This window comes from Silurus meridionalis, chromosome 26, assembly GCF_014805685.1.
Source record: "Silurus meridionalis isolate SWU-2019-XX chromosome 26, ASM1480568v1, whole genome shotgun sequence".
Classification (NCBI taxonomy): Eukaryota; Metazoa; Chordata; class Actinopteri; order Siluriformes; family Siluridae; genus Silurus; species Silurus meridionalis.
The window spans coordinates 2,045,139-2,068,732 of NC_060909.1; the positions used below are offsets into that span (position 1 = coordinate 2,045,139).

Genomic DNA, 23,594 nt, shown 5'->3' on the forward strand with positions numbered 1-23,594 from the left:
TTTTCCAAGAGGTCTTTTCCTTAAATATCTCCAATCGGTAATATTTTGCTTCACGGCTACTAAAGCAGGAACAGGATCGAGAACAATTCATTCACTTAAAAATGTTTAAGAACACTGGTTTGTTCATGAAGGAAACGGCTAAATGGTTTGATCAAGGATCCACAATCAGGAGTTTGGTGAAGCTAGGCATGGACCTCATAACCTTCTGATTCGTCGCCCAAACCAGCTACAAATTCTGAACGGCATTTAAAGTTGAAGGAAACGGTTTTTTTTTTGTTGTGTTTGATTTATGTTAAATAGAAAGTGTTACATTTCACAACTAGACTTTTAAATACATTCACATCATTCATCCTTTCATCAGGGCAGCACCATTTCTAGTTATAAGTGGTCACCTAGTGACCAACTAGCTAGGTGGCGCCAATGAGCGCCCCCCCAACCACTCTCCGCCTTCTTCCTGCCTTTCTGCTGAAGTTTAATATATACGGTAAATGTTTACATTCAATTCTGCACTGATTATTAACTGTTTAACCTTTTTTTATGGAAGGTTGTGAATATTTTGTATGGTGTAGGAGTGTAGCATTGTGGTGGGAGGGCGGAGCCGTGGAGGGGTGACAATAGGAATCTTGCCTAGGGTGCCAAAAAGACTAGAAACAGCCCTGGCTTAGGGTCACAGTGGATCCAGAGGCTGTTCTAGGATACAAAGTAGAAAATGACCCTGAATGGGATTCCAGTTACACACTCATTCATGGATTTTTCATAAGAAGGAAACCCAAGAAACCAAAAAGATATGAGTTCCCCTTTAAAGATATGATTGAAACACAAGAAAGACAAAATTTTCTAGATCAAACCAGCGATTCTGCAGCTGTAAGGCCGCAGTGAATCCATGCGGTCCTTCCATGCCATTCATAAACATTTCTCTTAAATTGCTGGGTCAGAGCTTGTCAGAGTTTTCTGACCTCAATGAAAATTCCCCAGTGTATGTTCCCTGTCTTTGTTTCCTGCCTCCTTTAAATAGTGTATCAATGGCAGTGAGAATAGTCCAGTGTTTTGTTTATTTGTGGAAAAGCGGTCAGGTCCTGCTTACGGATGCTGAGAATGAGCTTCTCTGAGTTTTCTGATGACGCAGCGTTCTGTGTTTTGTGTGGACTGCAATTTTGACTGGAATTTCTGTGTCTCGTAGTGGAGAGAGCGGTGCCGGGAAGACGGTCGCAGCCAAATATATTATGAGCTACGTCTCGAGAGTGTCTGGAGGAGGACCTAGAGTGCAGGTGAGTCCAACACGTCTGTCAAAACAAACCTGGTTTTTTTTTCATATTTTAAGCTGCTTTACATTCACGGTATTTGGCAGACACCCTTATAAAAATCTATTTACAACTGAGGAGCTGAGGGTTAAGGGCCTTGCTCAAGGGCCCAGCAGTGGCAGCTTGGTGGTCCTGGGATTTGAACTTGTGATCTTCTGATCCAGAGTCATTAGTCCAGAGTCAATGTCTTTATTTTTTTTTTGCTGTTTTGGAAGACACCCTTTCCCAGAGCGACTTAGATTTATCTCAGGGATAAGGGACTTATCATTGGGTTAAGGGCCTTACTTGGGGGCCCCATGAGTAACAGCTGGGTGTGGCTGGGATTTGAACTCATGACCTGTCTATCCTGATGATGATGATAATGATGATGAGAATGATATATTGTGCTCTTACACTTATTCTCTTTCACCACATTTGCAGACACCCTTATCTAGAGCCACTTACATTTATGTAATTCATACAACAAACCTAATATAGGGTTAAGGGCCTTGTTCGGGGGCCAAGGAGTGGAAGCGTGGTGTGATTGAGATTTGAACTCATGAGCTTCAGAGTCAAAGGTCAGTGTCTTCACTACTAAGCTGCACCTCCCAGAGGGAACAAATGGAAATGGTAGATAAAAAGTTAGGGTTCTAGGTTATTGATCTAAAGGTCAGGAGTTCACCACCAAGCTGCCACTTTTGGAATGTAATCCAGAATCTGGAATATCCAAATATATACAAAATTAAATATATGTCTGTTATGTCCCCAAACAAAGCAGTGTATTGGATTTACATTCTAATATGATCTTCCTGCTCGTTCTGCTCTTGACGTTCCTTCACAGATTCCTTTTTCTGTCTTGTTATTCAAGTCTTTTTTTATTACTGGGGGTTGTGTATATATGTATATGAGTACCTGTGAAAAGTTTGGAAGCACTATTGTTTGTGAGACACATGCATGTTCACCCACAGTCAAACAAATGGGTGGAAGCTTATCGGTTTGGAGTAGTTTTGAAGCAGGGAAAGTTGGAGACTTATACAAGAAAATAAAACGGAATCCTAAACCAACATGGCTACCATTCCATACTTCAAAACAGAACCGCCTTCACAGTACAAGACGACGAGCCAAAACGACGAATACGTCCGAGCTCTGTAGGCGATATTTAGAGAGCAAACAGTCATCTGGAGTGTTTATCTGTCATGGAACGACCTGCCCAGTCACCACACCTAAATTAACTGCTCTGGGATGAACTGGATCACAAGAAAGAAATCTCCAACTAGTGAAGAAAAACTTTGGTGCTTTTTAAAAAAATAAATAAAAGAGCATGGCGAAGTGTTTCAGCTGAATGTTTGGAGGAACTGAAACGAACTGGGTTCCCAGTGGTGGTCTAGTGGTTAGGATGCGGCGCTCTCACCGCTGCAGCCCGGGTTTGATCCCCGGTCAGGGAACCACCCCCAGCCATTAGGGATGTTCAAGCCTTAGTGCCGGTCCCAAGCCCGGCTCAATGGGGAGGGTTGCGTTTGGAAGGGCATCCAGCGTAAAAACATGTGCCAAATCAATCATGCGGATGGTCCGATGTAGCGCCCCCTAATGGGAGAAGCCGAAAGAAAGTTTGGAGAAACGAACTGTCCGGATGGAACATTTGGATTTGTTTGATCGAAGTAAATCTTTATACTGTTACATTACCAAGTTTGTTGCATAGAAATAAAAGGAACATGCATGTGTGTCTCTCAAAGAACATAAAAGACACTGTGTTTCCACACTTATTTAACATCGTCTCCGAACTCACTATCGGTTCATTATTCTTCTCTCCTCCGCTGAAGAAAGAGAGAGAGATGTTTGTTCCACACTCATGTTAATAATGAGCTGAATATGTTGTGTGTTGAAAGGATCTTTTCTGAAAATGTGCCTTATGTACACAGTCTCTATGAACATATTCCCCAGAACGTGGTGTTTGGGGAACTTTTTTATTATTAAACACTTTAAAATATAAAATTATTTTTAATTATCTATGCAGAATGTTTTTATGCAGTATAATAAATACTCTTGTATCTAGTAAACAGACTCCAGTCCATTTTATACTGCATGCAATTTTCCCCTTGTGTCTTATATATGCAAATACACTCCTGTATGGATTAAATAACTCTCTTTGACCTGTTGGATATTCAGGAGTGTGTTTGTCCATGTTGCTGGTCCGCCTTCTGAATTCCAGTCACGTTTTCTTGACAAATGACAGCAGTTGAGTTTACAGGCTCCCCAGAAATGCTACCATACGACGTCTGTGTATAATAAAAGATGTTTGCTGATTTAAAATGCATGTGCCAGTGATCTGCAGATGGTTTGGAGCAGATAATGCAATCCAGGCCAGATGACTTCCGTGTGTGTGTGTGTGTGTGTGTGTGTGTGTGTGTGTGTGTGTGTGTGTGTGTTTGTGCGTATCGGCATGACAAGTAGCCTGTGTCGGAGGCATAAGGTTGTCAAAGTACCTAATTGTCATCATTATCATCATCATCATCTTCATCATCATCATTGCTGCGTTTTCTTTCTTTTTTTTTTCTCCATAGCATGTCAAAGACATCATTCTGCAGTCCAACCCTCTTCTGGAAGCCTTCGGGAACGCCAAGACGCTGAGGAACAACAATTCGAGCCGATTCGTAAGCGTTCTACCTTCTGCAGTGGCTTTATGGATGAAAGAGCGAGCGCTCTAAAAGTCATATGGTTTACTGAATCTGAATCTGAGAGAGCTTCATGGGGACAAAAGAAAACAGAAGGAACTTCCAGTTAAAATAGAACGAGGGAGAAAAAGAGGCAAGAGCAAGGGAATCCTATTATTACCCTCTCTTTTCTCTTTCTGGCTGCATTATGCGTGTGAAACAGGGCCAGCTGAAGTCAATAGCTGGAAACAGAGAAGAGACAGAGGGTATGGTGGATCCAGGTTTGGTATTCAGAGGCCAGGCTGATATATGAGCGTGAGCATACTTCACAATATATAAGGGAGAATGACATGCACAGTTATTGTGAACTCGTAAACATGAATCGCTCTATTTCTATGCTTGTTTTAGTCACTGCAGAGAGGTGTGCATTGGCTGTTTGAGACCTGTTTGTATTGGAATGGAAGCAAAGAGCAAAAATGAATGGAATAATAGCCTGTTAGATTTATCTCAGCTCTCTAACTTTAATCTGAATTTCATGATATTATTCCAAATACTATTAATACCCTTCACCTAGTCCAAATCCCTAACCCCCAGCCCTCCTACCATAACCCTAGACTTCACCCACCCGACACTAATCCCCAACACTCTAATCCTATTCTTAACCCCAAAGCACCCAACCCTAACTCCCTAATCCCTTAACCCTAACCTTCTAATCCCTCAACCCTAACCTCTAGCTCCCAACCATAACTTCCTAATCCCTTAACCCTAATTTTCTAATCCCTCATCCCTAACCTCTAACTCCCAACCTCTCTAATCCCTTAACCCTAACCTTCTAATCCCTCATCCCTAACCCCCAACTCCCAACCATAACTCCCTAATCCCTTAACCCTAACCTGTAACTCTAACCCCAATCTTCTAATCCCTTAACCCTAACACCTAACTCTAACCATGAACTTCTAATCCCTCAACCCTAACCCCCTAAACGTAACCTTCTAATCCCCCAACCATCCAATCCTACCCCCCAAACCCTAACTAAAAAAAAAATCACTTTTACACTTTTGAAACTCCTAATTTAATTAGTGAGACTCGTTGATGTCATTATTTCGTTTCTTTTTGGTTCGGTTGAATTTTGCAGTTCAGGGGAATGAATTCGATGCGACACGTTTAGATTAGACGTGGAACAGTCATGTTGTGGGAGGAGTTACAGGATGAAGTGATTCAGTGTGTTCAGGAGCCCCAGTCCTGCTGGGAATCTCATCATACCCTTACTTTGCCTCAATGTGGCTTTTTTCTTTAGGTCTAAGTACACAAGACAATGAGCTGCAGGTGTGTGTGTGTGTGTGTGTGTGAGGATATGTGTGTCTAAACACTGTTTTAACACTGTGCGTTTCTTCTGGCAGGGTAAATACTTTGAGATTCAGTTCAGCTCCGGCGGTGAACCAGATGGCGGGAAAATCTCCAACTTCCTGTTGGAAAAATCTCGCGTGGTCACGAGGAACCCTGGAGAAAGAAGCTTTCACATCTTCTACCAGGTGAGAAACAGACCTTAGGGAACTGTTTTAATCTATCCTCTGGGGAGATGGGAGGGATATTAGCAGGGGAGGAATTCATAGAGAAAAATAAATAACTGTTTACTGCATGAGATCTTGGGATGAGAATTAAAACTGGTGTCTACTGCCTCTTTTTCTTGGATTAGAAGGGATGCACTTAGATCAGACTGACCCTGTTGTGTGGCTTTGTGATGGAAGCACTGCATAGTTTCATAGCACTTTCCAAGTTAGAGCTGAAAAGCCAATATCTTAAACTTTGGTGTTTGTTACGTAGCTGATCGAAGGGGCCACTGCGGACCAGAAAAGCACTCTGGGAATCACCAACCTGGATTACTACTCATACCTCAACCAATCAGGATCCTACAAAGTGGATGACATTGACGACAAACATGATTTTCAGGAAACTCGGGTGAGTGAAAATTTGCACCTGATTTCTATTTCGATTATAAAGAGGACGGAAAAATATATGTTATGGGAAAACGGATTAGTTATAGGCCCGCTCTTGCTTTTTTTTTTTTTACCTTGCAAGGAAAACAAGGTACAAGGCCACAGAAGTAGTCATTCAATTCCATTCAATAAAAATTCAGTTTTATTTATTTTTTCAATTCACATTGCTTCAAAGCAGCGTTACAGAAAGTAAGATTTATAGAAAAAATTATTTAGTGTACTGTATTTATATCCGAAGAGCAAACCTGGGGCGACTGTGGCGAGGAAAACCACTGTTAGATTTTATGAGGAAGTAACCTTGAGGAGCAACTAGACTCAAAAGGGGAACCTCATCCTCATCCGACACCAAAACTGTCATTATAAATCATTAAAACATTACAAACACTGGCGAGTGAGAAATATCATGAGCACCAGAGCGTGTGATTAGGAGTAACGTCCTACTTTCTTAGTAGGAGCTTCTGAGAAACTCATAAATTAGCTCAACATCTGAGATCATTATAGATCCATCACCTCCTCCATGGCAGAGCCTTTCAATGTTTAATGATTAAGAAACAGCATGTGTAGAATGTTTTTTTGAGTATTGATTAAGAGAGAAGTCTGAAATCTTCATGAGGTGGGGTCCAAATGGAGCTGGAACATCTCTAGACGGCTCGGGTTCCTCAAATTAGAGAGCGCACAGGCTGAGAAATGGGTTACACATCGCACGTTTTTAAATGAAGCACTTTTGCTCGCTCTCTAGCACGCTATGAACGTTATCGGGATCTCGGGCGAGGACCACACAATGGTCCTGCAGATTGTCGCCGGAATTCTTCACCTAGGCAACATCAGCTTCAAAGAGTCTGGGAACTACGCCGCTGTGGAGAGTGAGGAATGTGAGTAGACGCTTTGGATGTGTGAAGCCATATATCTTTGTGTGTGGTTTTTTTTTCTCCTTTCATTCGGTGTCCTTGGTTGCACTTTTTGGGTCACCAAGAAGCCATTCTGCTTGTTTTCTTACATTTCTTTTGTTATTTGGCTAGTTTTTCCCCTCTATCTCCTTCTGCTGAATTTTTGTTGTGTTATTGGAGCCAGGCAGACTCAGGCATGCTGAATTACCCCAGAAAATCACGCTCATTTCAAGGTTCAGAGGTCTGGTTTGAATTACATCACATACTAAAATTACACCAAGGAAAAGCAGAACTTCCTGTTGCGCCAGCCCGCCCTTCCAGTTCTCCCTGTCCCCACCCAGTACTCGTCAGTTGGCTTGCTTCGTCTCTCCCTCCACCTATTCAACCCGTCTCGCTATCCTTTCATAGTAATGATTTTCACACAAAGCTCTGCTGTACCCAGGAGTGCACAGTATTACCCAGTCTTCTCGCCGGCTGATCTGCTTGTTTCATGTCCGCTGTAAATTTTCTTTGAATGGTTTTCACATCTTTAGCCACATCCTGAATAAGTGGTATAGCAGCATCACACCTCCGTTTGTGTCCAGAGCCCTCAGGGTATGAAAGGTATCAAAGGGTTCCATTCATCCCAAGTTCTCATTCATGAAATTTGTTTATGAGTTCAAGTTCTTCGATCGATGATTTACATACAATCCATCCCAGGTCTTCTGGGAAGCAGATGGAGATGGAGTTGTTTTGCGCTTTTCTTCCTCGAGGATGCCCAGAATGATGGATTGTGTCTAGAGCTGATAGGGAAAGCTTTCTCTTCTGAAGGACGAATTGATTTAGCGTGTAGGCTACGTTAAAGACCGGACGAGGTGTCAGGACTCACCTGAACTTCACCTGGACATCAGTGTCCCCTTTTGTTGTGGTTTAATAAAAACACTGTTTCAGTCTTTATTCTGTTTTCTGGAGAAATGTGATGTTCTTGAAGGGTCTTCTTGTTTACTGTTTACTTTCTCCTTGGTGAAACAGAAACCCCCTCCCTCCTCCTCACTATGCCATTTTCCTCTGTTCAGTTCTGGCATTTCCTGCTTTCCTGCTGGGCATCAAACAGGAGCGGCTAAAGGAGAAACTCACCAGCCGTACGATGGATGGCAAATGGGGAGGCAAATCCGAGTCGATAGACGTGACCCTGAACGTGGAGCAGGCGTGTTTCACACGTGACGCACTCGCCAAAGCTCTGCATGCTCGTGTCTTTGACTACCTGGTAGAGGTAGGCAGATTTTTCTCGTATTCTTCAAATCGCTCTTCTAATTGATGGACATGTAGGTAGAAGTCATTCTTTATTTCCCTTCCAGTCAATCAATAAAGCCATGGTAAAGGATCATCAGGAGGAGAACATTGGTGTTCTGGATATCTACGGATTTGAGATTTTCCAGGTTTTATTTTCATGTTTCCTTCCTTTAGGTAGAAGAAACTGCTGAAAATGATTTTTTCAGATGTAAATATTTTTAATGGTTATTGGTATTTTTTTAATGGATGAAGGGATCAGTGGGACAGTGGTAGACGATGGAGGGATCAGTGGGGCAGTGGTAGAGGATGAAGGGATCAGTGGGACAGTGGTAGAGGATGAAGGGATCAGTGGGACAGTGGTAGAGGATGAAGGGATCAGTGGGGCAGTGGTAGAGGATGAAGGGATCAGTGGGACAGTGGTAGAGGATGAAGGGATCAGTGGGGCAGTGGTAGAGGATAAAGGGATCAGTGGGGCAGCGGTAGAGGATGGAGGGATCAGTGTAGCAGTGGTAGACGATGGAGGGATCAGTGGGGCAGTAGTAGACGATGGAGGGATCAGTGGGGCAGTAGTAGACGATGGAGGGATCAGTGGGAGAGTGGTAGAGGATGGAGGGATCAGTGGGGCAGTGGTAGAGGATGGAGGGATCAGTGGGGCAGTGGTAGAGGATGGAAGGATCAGTGGGGCAGTGGTAGACGATAGAGGGATCAGTGGGACATTGGTAGAGGATGGAGGGATCAGTGGGCGAGTGGTAGAGGATGGAGGGATCAGTGGGACAGTGGTAGATGATGGAGGGATCAGTGGGGCAGTGGTAGAGGATGGAGGGATCAGTGGGGCAGTGGTAGAGGATGGAGGGATCAGTGGGGCAGTGGTAGAGGATAGAGGGATCAGTGGGACAGTGGTAGAGGATGGAGGGATCTGTGGGACAGTGGTAGAGGATGGAGGGATCAGTGGGGCAGTGGTAGAGGATGGAGGGATCTGTGGGACAGTGGTAGAGGATGGAGGGATCTGTGGGACAGTGGTAGAGGATGGAGGGATCAGTGGGGCAGTGGTAGAGGATGGAGGGATCTGTGGGGCAGTGGTAGAGAATGGCGGGATCAGTGGGTCAGTGGTAGAGGATAGAAGGATCAGTGGGACAGTGGTAGAGGATGGAGGGATCAGTGGGGCAGTGGTAGAGAATGGAGGGATCAGTGGGGCAGTGGTAGAGGATAGAGGGATCAGTGGGAATAGAATAGAATTGTGTTTCTCTCATTGTTAAAATAGCTTTATTTATTTTTGTTTTAGAAAAATGGATTCGAACAGTTCTGCATAAACTTTGTGAATGAGAAACTACAGCAGATCTTCATCGAGCTCACACTGAAAGCCGAGCAGGTACAAAAGTCCTTGCTGGGAGTTTGAGTTGTAATGGCACGCTTATAATTACTTTGATATATTTCTTTACACACTCGTTTTCCAAGACGTTTCAATATTTTTTTTCTCGACCCGTATTTTGTTCTTTCAGGAGGAGTATGTACAAGAAGGAATCCGATGGACTCCCATCGAATACTTTAACAACAAGATAGTCTGCGACCTCATCGAGAGTAAAGTAAATGCCAAGAGGCTGAAGTCGGGTTTTGTTTGGCTGATTTCCCCTTCAGACAGGATACGAGCTCTGTTTTTATAAACAGTTTTTTACACACCCAATAAAACTCAATAGTGTGCCAAATTGAGGTATCTCCAGGGGCAATAGTTTGCCGGTTTCCCTTATTGCTTTCAGATAACCTGATACCATGTTCCTAATGTCCCATAGATGCTTTAAATATTAGATGTTGGACTTCTAATTTGAACGGCATGAGTTCAAATCCCAGCACCACCAAGCGGCCACTGCTGAACCCTTGAGCAAGACCCTTAACCATCAACTGCTCAGTGTATAAATGAGACAGTTGTGAAGGATATTTGTGCTTTTTGAAGCGTCCATTCCTCATTTAGTCGCCATTTGCTGGTGTAAATAACCTCCAGTCTTTTAGGAAGATGTTCCACTAGATTTTGTGGAGAATTGTGCTCATTCAAATATAAGGGTGTTAGTAAAGTCAGGTAGGTGAGGTGAGGAGGCCTGGGGGTGAAGTCAGCATACACTTTTATTGTTCAATAGGTTAGGAGTTCAATAGCAGAAGATATTCCACTCCAACCTACATCTTCATGAGGCAAAATTCAAAATGCTCCTGCATCTCATTCACATTCATAGGTGAAGAGCTCTGTAGCAGGAACTCTTCATGGAGCTGTCTTAATTGACAGATTATGTGAATGGAACATGCTAGATATTTTCTAAATTTCCTAAAAAATAAAAAACTAGGAAATAGAGATTTTCATATATAGACTCCCATTACATTCACAATATCAGAATCATAGTGTAGCTGAACACGCTTGAAGAAGAGCCCTAACTGACCGAACCTTCTCACTTAGCTTTCTTCTAAATCCTGATCCTAAATAGCTGTTTTTTTGTTTTAATACTTACAATTTGTGACCAATCAGAATTGTCTTTTAGACTTGTCTAAAGTTATTAAGTTGAATTCTCCTGTTTTTGTCTTTTCCTAGAATCCCCCAGGCATCATGTGCATCTTGGATGACGTATGCGCTACCATGCATGCGAAGGGGGAAGGAGCTGACCAGACGATGCTGCAGAAACTTCGCATGCAGATCAACAACCACGAGCATTTCAACAGCTGGAATCAAGGCTTTATAATCCACCACTATGCTGGGAAGGTCAGAGAAGCTCCCTGATGCCCGTTTGTCTTTTTGTAGATGATTACGGTTTCTACAAGCTGGAAATATTTCGTTTGCACTACGTGGCTGCATGTTTGTTTTCTTTCTGAACATCTCATTTCACATCAAGTTCACATTTACTCATAATAACTTCCAGTCTTCTGGGAAGATGTTCCACAAGATTTTAAGATTTGTGCTCATTGAGACACCAGAGCGTTAGTAAAGTCAGGTGCAGTCAGTAGATCTTCCTACTCAAACTCATGTAAATCAGAGCTTCGTGCACAGGGGCATTGTCATGCTGGAACAGGTCTCTTAGTTCAAGTTAAGGGAAATTTCATGCCGCTGCATCCAAAGACATTAAATATAATTTTGTGTGTCAAATTTAAAAAGGAACCGTTTTCTCTCAGTACTTTGGTCCATATTGTGTATCTAAATTTTCCTGATTTGTAAGTATTTTCTGGTTCTTAAGTGATGAGACGAATTCTTATGTTTGGTTTAATAATATAATATATGGTCTGAATTTCAGCTTTAGATCAGGTTATTCAAAAGTATTGGAACATCTGATTAGCAGGGGTTCCTTGTTGCTCGGGTGTGTCATGCTACCTTGAGTTTTTAAAAAAATGATTCACCTCTGAATGTCTACTACTACTTCAAGCTCATTGGAAGAAGCTCAGTGGTTTTCAGATTCCACCAATTACCTTGTTTAATTCTAAAATAAATAATAATAAGTGTTAAATGGCACAGATAAGGGTATCACAATTCAGAGTTTGAAGAAGCCTTCAAGATCAGAACTATTCTGGCTCAGCCATTCATCAGCATTGAGAATCTGAAGGAATTTGAATTCAAAAGAACTACAGAAATTTCTGTAATAAGATCAACCTTTACCAGAGTGTTTGAAAGGTCACAGTGTGGAGAAAGAAAGAATCTGCTCATGATCCTGAAGAAGCATGGTTGAGGTAGTGTAATGGTCAAGGATCTACTAATGGTAGCAACGGTTCGAATTTAAAAATCTATGAAAACTGAAAGAGAAATGCATGGTGATGTTGATGTCAGTGGGTGGACGGCATGATGCAGTTATTGTATCAGTGGACGTCAAGTCAAGAGTCTGGTCAAGAAGCTTTTATTGTCATTTTAACCATATATGGCTGACAGTGATATGAAACAGAACTCTTTTCTCCAGAACTCTGGTGCTACAAACAGCATAGAGCTAAATAAAAGAACAAGTATAACGTGAAACCTTAGTGCAAACTGTACAATATAAAAATGTGTATGTAGTAGAGTTAAAATAGAGATACATGAGGTAAAATATGATCAGTAAAAGTGTCCCTTTAAACTTTTACTTGAGTAAAGGTACAAAAGTTTTTGCCTTCAAATGTACTTAAGTATCCAAAGTAGTGATTTATTATAACTATAATGTTCCTATTATCATTTTTAGCACAAGACTCTTTACTTTATCAACTCAGTTTATGTGTAAAGACTCAAATGTGACTCTCAGCACACTGATCTATTAATAGAATGATATTAATGACTCAAACACTGATTGATTTCTATTATAATGATCATGAACCCAAAACCTTCTTTTCAACTACTTCAAAAAACTCACGTAAATGAAGTCACGTGTGTCGTGGTGAGTTCGAGTCTGGAGTTTCTTCATCATTTATTCCTCTCTAAATGTTCTGTTGAACTGATGCTGAACTGTATGTTGGTGATCAGTAGATACACCAAGCGCCAATCAGAACACGTGTAAAACAGAGCTTGCGCTCGACCCTGATTGGTGGATTTCTGTGTGTTTGTTACGTTTTTATCCTCGTAAATAAAAAGGACTGATTTCACCAAATGTAGTTGAGTAATCGAAAATATTCGAAAATATTGTAGATAAAATGTAGTGAAGTTACAGTAAAAGTTTCTCTGACTGGAAAATCTTCAGAAAAAGTACAGATACGTGAAAAAACTACAAAAAACCTACTTAAGAACAGTCACAAATTAAATTTACTTTGTTACTGTCTACCACTATGCCGACCAGTATACATTCTGTATAAAGTTATAAAGTACAATGTGCAAAATAAAAGATCTGCAAACAAAGAGGGTACGTAAAGAGTATTAAAAAGTAGTAAATAGTAAATATGTAGATGTAAAGTTCAGGATGTTGAAGATGAATTTCTGATCTTTGGTCTCAAATTCACTTGCTGACATCAAAGTCATCAATTAACAGCAAAAAAAACCACTAGGATTACTTATTCTGTTCCTATACTTTTGAATGGGACTAAAGTATACTAAAGTATGGGATCCTCACACATAGTTCACATAGTTCCTGTTTAATGAGGCTGCTTTAATGAGGAGGAGGATGGTAGAAGTCCTGGATGATTATTTTCAGGCTGATTATAAATTATAATAACTGCATTCCACAGATAACTCCCTGACTTCAACCACCAACACAAACAAACACACACACACACACACACACACACACACACACACACACACACACAACTAAAAGTCCCTAAATAAAATATATAATTGCCTGGTTTCGTGCAACTGGAAGGTTTCTGCTTGCGTTTTGTTGGGATTTTATTCTCCAGGCATGTTTTCTCTTTGAACTGGCATCTTAGAATGTAAAAGAAGTAAACATACACACTTTGTGGCCCAAAAATATTGGGACACCTGACTTTTTCCAATCGTATGTGCTTTCTTTCCCAAAGCGTTACCAGGAATTTGGAGGCACACAATTGTATAGAATGGAATTTTCCCTTCACCTGAACTAGGAGACCAAAACCTGTTCCAGCATGACAATTCTGCTGTGCACAAAGAGCTGAAATCAGCTCTATGAAGATTTACTTGGTTTAGAGTAGATCTCCTGCTATAGAGCTCCAACCCTATTGAACAATGAATGTGAACTTTGACTGCACCCCCAGACCTCCTCACCTCACCTGCATCAGTACCCGACTTTATTAACACCCATGTGGGAACATCTTCCAAGAAGAGTGGAGCTTATAATAAGAGCGGATGGAAACTAAATGTGGAATGTGATGTTCCAAACTTTTGGTCAGGTGTCCACAAAAAAGTCCATATATTGGTTTGTTTTACAATTTTCAAGTGAATATTGTGTAATTTAGGTGTGTGTGTGTGTGTGTGTGTGTGTGTGTGTGTGTGTGTGTTTTCAGGTGTCCTACGATGCTGACGGCTTCTGCGAGCGTAACAGAGACGTCCTGTTTACTGACCTGATCGAGCTCATGCAGAGCAGTGAAATGTAAGTGCGTCAGCCTTTCTACCCATAATGCACCTGTGTTAAAAAGCCCATGCTAATATATGCAAAGCATGCTCCTAACTTGCAGCAACAAATATGTGTGTGTGTGTGTGTGTGTGTGTGTGTTGTAGGCAGGTCCAAAAATCCCCTTATTGTTTCTCAGGCTAGGTGTTATGGGTGCGTCACGGCAATGCAAACACGTGCGACGTGAAGGGAAAACAGACATTTGGAATGCTGCAGGAAGCCTTTCAGATGATCAGGTTCCCATTTAGTCAAAGAAAGAAAGCAAATATGGATATAAAAGAGAGTTATGGTCAGCTGCACGATGACAGTTTCTGAGTATTTGATTAAAAACGTGTACAGTTTCACCTGAAATTTCGCCCTGCAGCATGTTTATTTGAAGGTTTTGAACCTACGATTCTAATATCCGCTCAGATATTTTTTCCGTGAAGACAAACTACAAGTACACACTACATGTACAAACGTTTGTGGACACCTGAGGATTCCGTATTGAGCCACCGTTTGCTCATATAACAAGCTCCACTCTTCTGGGAAGATGTTCCACTAGATTTTCTGTGTGCTCATTCAGGTACAAGCGTGTTAGTAAAGTCAGGTACTGATGTAGGTGAGGTGAGGTGAGGTGAGGTGAGGTGAGGTGAGGTGAGGAGGCCTGGGGTGCAGTCAGTGTTCACCTTCATTGTTCAATAGGTTCAAGGTCAGAGCTCAAGAGCACGAGATCTTCCACTCCAGCTTAGTCTGTTTTTTTTTTTTTTTTATATCAAATGTGTCAGGGATCCACCAGCCACACCCTCGCCAACCCCTCCAATCACTCCAAGCAGCTCATCCACTTAATAATCATCCACACCTGGTCCAAATCAGTCACCACCCTATAAAGACCCTTTTTATCCACATGCTCATCGTCCGTTCTACAGCTGAGGCTTGCGAACATTCAGGACTGCCCAAACTACTCCGTTTGGTTGTTGCTTAGCTTACTAGCTTCAGTGTGTTATTCTGTGCTTTCTGCCTTGCCCTTTTTTTGCTTTCCCATTAAAAAGCCTTCGTTGAATTCACTCGGTCTCCAGAACGTTCTTAGCGCCTGACAAAATGAAAGGTAGACTAATTATCATATAATATATGGACAAAAGTATTGGGACACCTGACTTTCCGCCATATGTGGTTCTTCTCCAAATTGTTGCTACACATTTGTATAAGAGGTTTATGGTTGTGGTTGCATGACATTTTGAACTCAGAAACCCAAACCTGTTCCAGCATATCAGTGCCCATGTGCACCAGGACAGCTCCATGACAATATGCTTTACATGGTTTAGAGTGGAAGATCTTCTGCTATAGAGCTCTGACCTCAACCTTATTGAGCAACGAAGGAATTTAACGATGATTTCTTCCTTTACTAACACCCTTCTCTGCTAATTCTCCACAAAATCTAGAGGAAATTATTTTCATAGGAATAAAGGTTATACCTCTGAGAGGCTGAAAAGGATCAAAAAACAACCAGAATTTCTTACATTCAGACTTTTCGCTCAGCACATTTCTGAATTCTGAATCATACGCGTGACACCAGGGAACGCTTCAGTGCGACTACGTCTAATGCTCTGGATTCTAGCCCTGGAAAATTCCATTCCAGAGGAAACGATGGTAGTGATGTGTGTGTGTGTGTGTGTGTGTGTGTGTGTGTGTGTGTGTGTGGACACCGTTCTGTCCCTAAAGCTCGAAAACATCATGCACTGCGGTGCGGCAGAACTTCGATGACCCGAGTCGAAATCGCTCCATCCTTCCCACTTGTCTGCTCCGTTCGTCTGCACTCGAGTCTCTCGACCTCTTTCTTTCTCTTCCCCTTTCTGCTCCACTTCATCTGTAATTGTTCCTGTCTGTTCATTTTATTTTTGTTTTTCTGTCCTTTACAGAGGCTTTATTCGGGCGCTGTTTTCAGAAAACCTCAACGCTGAGAAGAAAGGTCGCCCTACCACAGCAGGAAGTAAAATCAAGGTGAGCTGAACTGGAAGATGCCTGTGCATATGTGTGTGTGTGTGTGTGTGTGTGTGTGTGTGTGTGTGTGTGTGTGTGGTGGGTGTGTGCAAATATTTACAGTACACAAATTCAAAGTTAGCATGTATACAGCGTCTGGCGTGTTGCTAGCGTGTCAAGACGAGTTTGTAAATGGTTATGTAACTACAACCAAGTGGTGTAAAATGGAGTAAATCCCTGACCTTAACATCTTAATGAAGAAACAATGTCTCTCTCTTTTTTTTTCTTTCTTTTCTCCATTTTATTCTCATTTTCTTGCCCAGAAACAAGCCAACGACCTCGTGAGCGAACTGATGAAGTGCACTCCCCACTACATACGGTGCATCAAACCCAACGAGACTAAGAAGCCCAGAGACTGGGAGGAGAGCAGGTAAACACACACACACACACACACACACACACACACATGCCCATAAATCCACACACTCTAACCATCTCTTCACATAAGCCTAGCATTTTCATATAATCTTCATGGTGACTCAGATGCACTTCTAATCTCAAGACATGAGTAATACTCTGAAATGATATTTGCTTCATCTGTGTTGTTTTGCATCCCAGACCCAGATTAAGCATGACACACTAAAAAAAAGAAAAGCTCAGAAAATTTCAAACACAGTCCTGTTTGTGTTCACAAAGCAAAGACACGTGCGGGTCTGTTCGCCCGGCCAAGACTTTCCCAGCTTTTTAGTTTTTAGATATTTTAATGGATGTGTTTGGGTTTACTTTCCCTTCCTGAACTTTGAAGCAATATGTGTGTGTAAGTAATATATACAGTTTACGTGTGTATATGTGTATATCCAACATCCACTGAGATTTGAAGCATTTTTGGGGCATTAGGAACGTGGTCTCAGGTTATCTAACAACCATGGGGAAAACCTCAATTCAGCAGACTGTATAAATAAATATATATATATATCAGTGGTGGGCCGTGCATTTGTAGCCTGGTCCTTCAATGGGGACTTACTCCATATAATCCACCTCTGAATACCACCACTATCATGTTGCAATTATAGAAACCATCAATACAATACAAAAATGTGATATAACAACGCATGGCATTACAGAGAGAGAGAGACATTTCACATATTGAGGGTGAATCTCATTTTACTATAGCAAGAAACAGATCCACAGAGGCTGTAATCCAGTGGTACTGGTCGTATTCAGTGCTCTGGAAGTGGAGATCAAACCCTTTCCCAGGCTGAGACTAGTTTGCTAGCTTCATGGTTGGCTGACTTCCTCACCATGTCTTGCTTTTCTTCTAAATCTATTTTTAAGTACGGCCGAGACCAAATCAATTTCTCTTCCTCCATTAGCCGTTGTGTCTGTAAAAAATCATAACTGAAATAAAATCAGATAACCTGAGACCACGTTCCTAATGCCCCATAAATGCTTTAAATCTCAGTTGAAACGATGTTGGACTTCTAATCAGAAGGGCATGAGTTCAAATCCCAACCCCACAAAGCTACTCAACTGCCCAGTGTATCAATGAGAGAGTTGTAACGGGCATTTGTGCTTTTTTCAAACCTTCCATTCCCTATTTATAATAATTTCCACACTTCTGGGAATATGTTCCAGGACATTGTTTTGGAAATTCATTCATTCATTTAGACACAAGGGTGTTAGTAAAGTGATGTAGGTGAGGTGAGGAGGTCTGGGGTGCAGTCAGCATTCACATTCAGTGTTCAATACGGTTGAGGTCAGAGCTCGATTACAGAAGATCTTCTACTCCAATCCATATTATGCTGGAACAAGTTTGGGTCTCCTAGTTCAAGTGGAGTGAAAATTTCATGTTCTTACATCCAAAGACAATTGTGTGCCTCAAGCTGTGTTTTAACAGTTTGAGAAAGAACCACATAAGGCTGGAAAAGGTCAGGCATCCCAATAGTTTTGTCCATATTGTGTATATAAAAAAATATATTATAGCAGGTTCCTACAGGCTCTTGGTTGGTTGTGTGATTAGCAGCAGACCTGCTGAGGGGAAAAAACAAAGTCAGTTTAAAAAAAGGAAGTGGGGAAAAAACACTGCATCGTTGTCCAATGTGCACTTCAGATGTGACAATAAATCCGTGTGAATCCACCAACGTATGTTCACACCAGCTGCATTTGCACAGCAGTGGTGGTGTTACCTGTCTCTGGTCTGGTTTTCTGCTCTGTGAGCCGAGAAGAAATAAGTTAAATGCTCTTCAGAGTCGGAAAACCGTCTGGAATTTTCAACACGCTTCACTTTTCATTTTATTGTCTAGTCTATGAAACATTTGCTCAATTATTGGGGATAATTTTGTGTTAATAGGGTATAGGCTAAGCAAAATTTAGTGTATATATACACACACACACACACACACACACACACACACACAAGTAATAGTTTAATGATCTTTGCTTTTTTTTCTCACCCCAGAGTGAAGCATCAGGTGGAGTATCTTGGTTTAAAGGAAAATATCCGAGTGAGACGCGCCGGCTACGCTTACAGGAGAGTCTTCCGCAAGTTCCTCAACAGGTACAAAAAAAATGCATCTTCACTCAACTCAACAGAGCGAATTCAAGCCTGGAAGACGTGCAAATGATCAAGTGTTGTGTTTTGGCTTTAGATCAGAAAACGTACTCGTGTCTGAGAGAGCTGTGGAAAAGTGTAGTGAGACCCAGAGAGGAGAAAATGAGAGCAATTTAAGAATGTCTGAAGGAGTAGCGGTGAAATGGAAAATGGAAAAGAGGTTCATGCTTAAGGCATGAGGAGTGTAAATCTGAAAAAAAAAAGGTTGTGGACACCTGGGTATAAGATCTCATTCCACATTTAGTCCCCATTTGCTGTTATAATAAACTTCTGAGAAGATGTTTTCACTAGATTTTGTGGAAATTTGTGAAGATTCATTCAGCCAGAAGGGTGTTAGTAAAGTCAGCAGAAGATCTTCCACTCCAATCTTCATGGACCTGACTTTGTGCACATTATCATGCTGGAACAGGTTGGGGTTTTCTGATCAGAAGGTTATGGGTTCAAATCCCGGCACTATCAGAAGGTCACTGCTGGGCCCTTGAGTTTGCCCTCAATTGCTCAGCTTAGCTTTATAGCTGTGAATGTGAAACGTGATAGCGTCTGGATAAGAGGGTTACTGATCAGAAGGTTGGGGGTTAAGCCCCGGCATCGCCAGTCTGCCACTGTTGGGCTTCAACCCTCTGTGCTTCAGATGTGTGCCATATTATAGCTGTGACCCTGCGCTCTGACCCAATCTTTCTGACAAGCTGGAATATGCAATAACCTTATGGAAATTGGTTGCTCAGTGGTTGCCGTTAAGAAGGTTGTGGATTCAAGCTCCTGTATCACCAAGCTGCTACTGTTTGGCCCTTAATCAAGGCCCTTAACCCTCCGTGCTCCTCTGTTTAATGGCTGACCCTGTGCTCTGATCCCAGCTTGCTAACAAGGAATATGGCTTTGGGTCAGGTGTCCTCTCTGTGTACTTTCTCAGTTTCTTGAATGGTCAGGGGTTCAAGCCCCAGCACCGCCAAGCTGCCACTGTTGGGTTCATGAGCAAGGCACTTAACCCTCTCTGCTTCTGGGGCTTTTTTTAGATCTGCCAAATGTCGAACAGGACCAAGTTATTGCGTGTCCATGATCCGCTCACTGACCCAGCTTCAAAATAAGGTTCTGATTATCAAGGTGAAAATCCATTGGTGACTGAGGTTGAAGAAACTGTGGTGTGTTATTGTCTGCTGAAATATTCTGACCCCCCTTGTGGGGCAGACACAGTTTCCATTCACACTGCTGCCATTTGATTTCTCCAGCCATTTGAGAACACACCCATCACCATCCTGGGTGTGTGTGTACACACACACTCAGACACACAGAGTTCCTATTTTATTGGTCCGTCTGCTCTGGGTGGACAGCTATAGGCACCAGACGCATTTCTATACATCGTCTTAAAAGGCTGATTTGTATTCAGGCTGTTCGCCTTGTCACGCCAAAAGGCTCTGAAATGCCATGTTTATATACGTAGTTCATGAATTAAGTGCTATATTCTATACAATGATATCCTGTGCAGGTAATTGGATAATGGCATGAAGTTTTCGATCGGAAACAATGATCTTGTGTTGAAATGGAACAATGCCAGCTTTAATTCAACTGTGTTTAAAGATCTGGGGGATAAACAGTGATCGTATTTCCAGGAATATCCGTACGAATTTTTGAGAATGAAGGAAAAGTATTGGGGCATCTTAGTTTTCCAGGCATATGTGGGTCTTTCCCAAAATGTTCCTACAAAGTTGGAGGCACACAATTGTTTTTGGGTGCAGGAGAAATTTTCCCTTCACTTAAACTAGGAGATTCGAACCCGTTCCTCAAAATCTAGTGGAACATCTTCCCAGGAGAGTGGAGCTTATTATAGGAGCAAATGGGGACTGAACGTGGAATTGGATGTCCAAAAAGAAGCACATACGGATCTTATGGTCAGGTGTCCACAAAACTATTTTATATATAGTTATCTGTATGAATGTCTTGTTTTATTTGCAAACATTTACATTTATGGCAGACATCCTTATATAGAGAGACATTTATACCCCTGAGCAGCTAGAGGGTTAGGGGCCTTGCTTAGGGGCCAAGAGTCGCATCTTGGTGTGGCTGGGATTCGATCACACACACCTTAGGCTGTGTGGTTGTCATGTACCCCAGCAAGCACTTTTTCCCATCATCTTCTTCGTCTATTTTTAGGTACGCTATCTTGACGAAAGAATCGTGGCCGGCGTGGCGTGGAGACGAGAAGCAGGGCGTCCTGCATCTACTGCGCTCTGTCAACATGGAGCAGGACCAGTACCAACTCGGACGCACCAAGCTCTTCATCAAAGCACCTGAATCGGTACGAGTCCCTGTTTGATCTGTGTCCAACGAACCGAAAGTGATCGATAGTTAGGATGGGTGTGTGCTGCAAATGCTTGTTTCTTTACCCCAAATGTAATCGATCAGGTAACTGGAGAACACAGAAGAAATGTACTGGAGAGACATGGGACCAGCGAGAACATGATTAAATCACTACAGAGAGTAACACGAGCTCAGGGTCAAACCAGAGATCCGGGAAACGATGAGCCAGTGAACTGGTGTGTGTTGGTGTCATCAACACACAATAACGCACATTAATACACACCAACATTCTAATACACACCAACACAATAATCTTCAGCAACACACTAATATACAGCACCAAATGTTTAAAAAAACACACACTTACACACTAATACACATTAATACACATTAACACACATCGAAACACACTAATACACACTAACACACACCAGTACATACAACACACATTAATACACATCATCACACACTAATACACATCAACACACATTAATACACATCAACACACACTAATACACACACACTAATATACAGCACCAAATGTTTAAGAAAACACACACTAATACACATCGAAACACACTAATACACACCAACACACCTAGTACATACAACACACATTAATACACATCAACACACACTAATACACATCAACACACAAAACACACCAACACACACTAGTACATATAAGACACACTAATACACATCAACACACATTAATACACATTAACACACATCGAAACACACTAATACACATCAACACACATTAATACACAACACATTAATACACATTAATACACATCAACACACATTAATGCACAACACACATTAGTACACATCAACACACATTAATACACAACACATTAATACACATCGACACACACTAATACACATCAACACACATTAATACACAACACACATTAATACACATCAACACACACTAATACACATCAACACACAAAACACACCAACACACACTAGTACATATAAGACACACTAATACACATCAACACACACTAATACACATCAACACACATTAATACACAACACACTAATACACATCAACACACATTAATACACACAACACACATTAGTACACATCAACACACATTAATACACAGAACACACATTAATACACATCCACTTACACTAATACACATCAACACACACTAATACACACAACACACATTAATACACACCAACACACATTAATACACATCAACAAACACTTATATACAACAGACATTAATACACATCAACACACATTACTACATATCAACACACACTTATACACACCAACACAAACTAATACACACTAATACACACACACATTAATACACATCGACACACACTAATACACATCAACACACATTAATACACAACACACATTAATACACATCAACACACACTAATACACATCAACACACAAAACACACCAACACACACTAGTATATACCAACACACACTAATACACATCAACACACACTAATACACATCAACACACATTAATACACAACACACACTAATACACATCAACACACATTAATGCACAACACACATTAGTACACATCAACACACATTAATACACAGAAACACACATTAATACACATCCACTTACACTAATACACATCAACACACACTAATACACACAACACACATTAATACACACAACACACATTAATACACATCAACAAACACTTATATACAACAGACATTAATACACATCAACACATTAATACACATCAACACACACTAATACACACCAACACAAACTAATACACACTAATACACACCAACACATTAATACACATCAACACAATAATACACATGAACACACATTATTACACAAAAACATGCATTAATGCACACCAACACACACTAATACACATCAACACACACTAGTATATACCAACACACACTAATACACATCAACACACACTAGTATATACCAACACACACTAGTATATACCAACACACACTAATACACATCAACACACACTAGTATATACCAACACACACTAATACACATCAACACACACTAGTATATACCAACACACACTAATACACATCACACACACTAGTATATACCAACACACTAATACACATCAACACACACTAGTATATACCAACACACACTAATACACATCAACACACACTAGTATATACCAACACATTAATACACATCAACACACACTAGTATATACCAACACACATTAATACACATCAACACACACTAGTATATACCAACACACACTAATACACATCAACACACTAGTATATACCAACACACTAATACACATCAACACACACTAGTATATACCAACACACACTAATACACATCAACACACACTAGTATATACCAACACGCATTAATACACATCAGCGCACACACTAATATACAGTAATAACGCACAATACATTAGCAATAGACACCACACATACTGACAAAACCAAACAAATACAAACACACAAAAGCTCCTAACACACTAATACACACTAACAAACATGAATACACACTAATACACTGAACACAAACCAACACACATTAATGCAACCAAACACTAATAGACACTAATAAACTCCAGCACACACTGTTACACACAGCACACACTGATCTCAGGGTGAAACCAGGGATCC

The 23,594-nt window shown here is 41.2% G+C and overlaps 1 protein-coding gene across 2 annotated transcripts in view; it reads left to right on the top strand.

Moving 5' to 3' along the window:
- The window catches only part of myo1ea (myosin IEa), a 57,737-nt gene that overhangs the window by 22,237 nt on the left and 11,906 nt on the right, over positions 1-23,594 (top strand). For both annotated transcript variants that reach the window (XM_046840523.1, XM_046840524.1), the window contains exons 5-19: positions 1,181-1,268; positions 3,842-3,931; positions 5,332-5,463; positions 5,756-5,890; positions 6,668-6,800; positions 7,871-8,067; positions 8,153-8,233; positions 9,370-9,456; positions 9,587-9,670; positions 10,660-10,827; positions 13,989-14,074; positions 15,994-16,075; positions 16,378-16,484; positions 18,513-18,611; positions 20,814-20,958. In XM_046840523.1, coding sequence (XP_046696479.1) covers positions 1,181-1,268; positions 3,842-3,931; positions 5,332-5,463; positions 5,756-5,890; positions 6,668-6,800; positions 7,871-8,067; positions 8,153-8,233; positions 9,370-9,456; positions 9,587-9,670; positions 10,660-10,827; positions 13,989-14,074; positions 15,994-16,075; positions 16,378-16,484; positions 18,513-18,611; positions 20,814-20,958 — 1,714 coding nt within the window. The remainder of the gene's footprint in view (positions 1-1,180; positions 1,269-3,841; positions 3,932-5,331; positions 5,464-5,755; positions 5,891-6,667; positions 6,801-7,870; positions 8,068-8,152; positions 8,234-9,369; positions 9,457-9,586; positions 9,671-10,659; positions 10,828-13,988; positions 14,075-15,993; positions 16,076-16,377; positions 16,485-18,512; positions 18,612-20,813; positions 20,959-23,594) is intronic.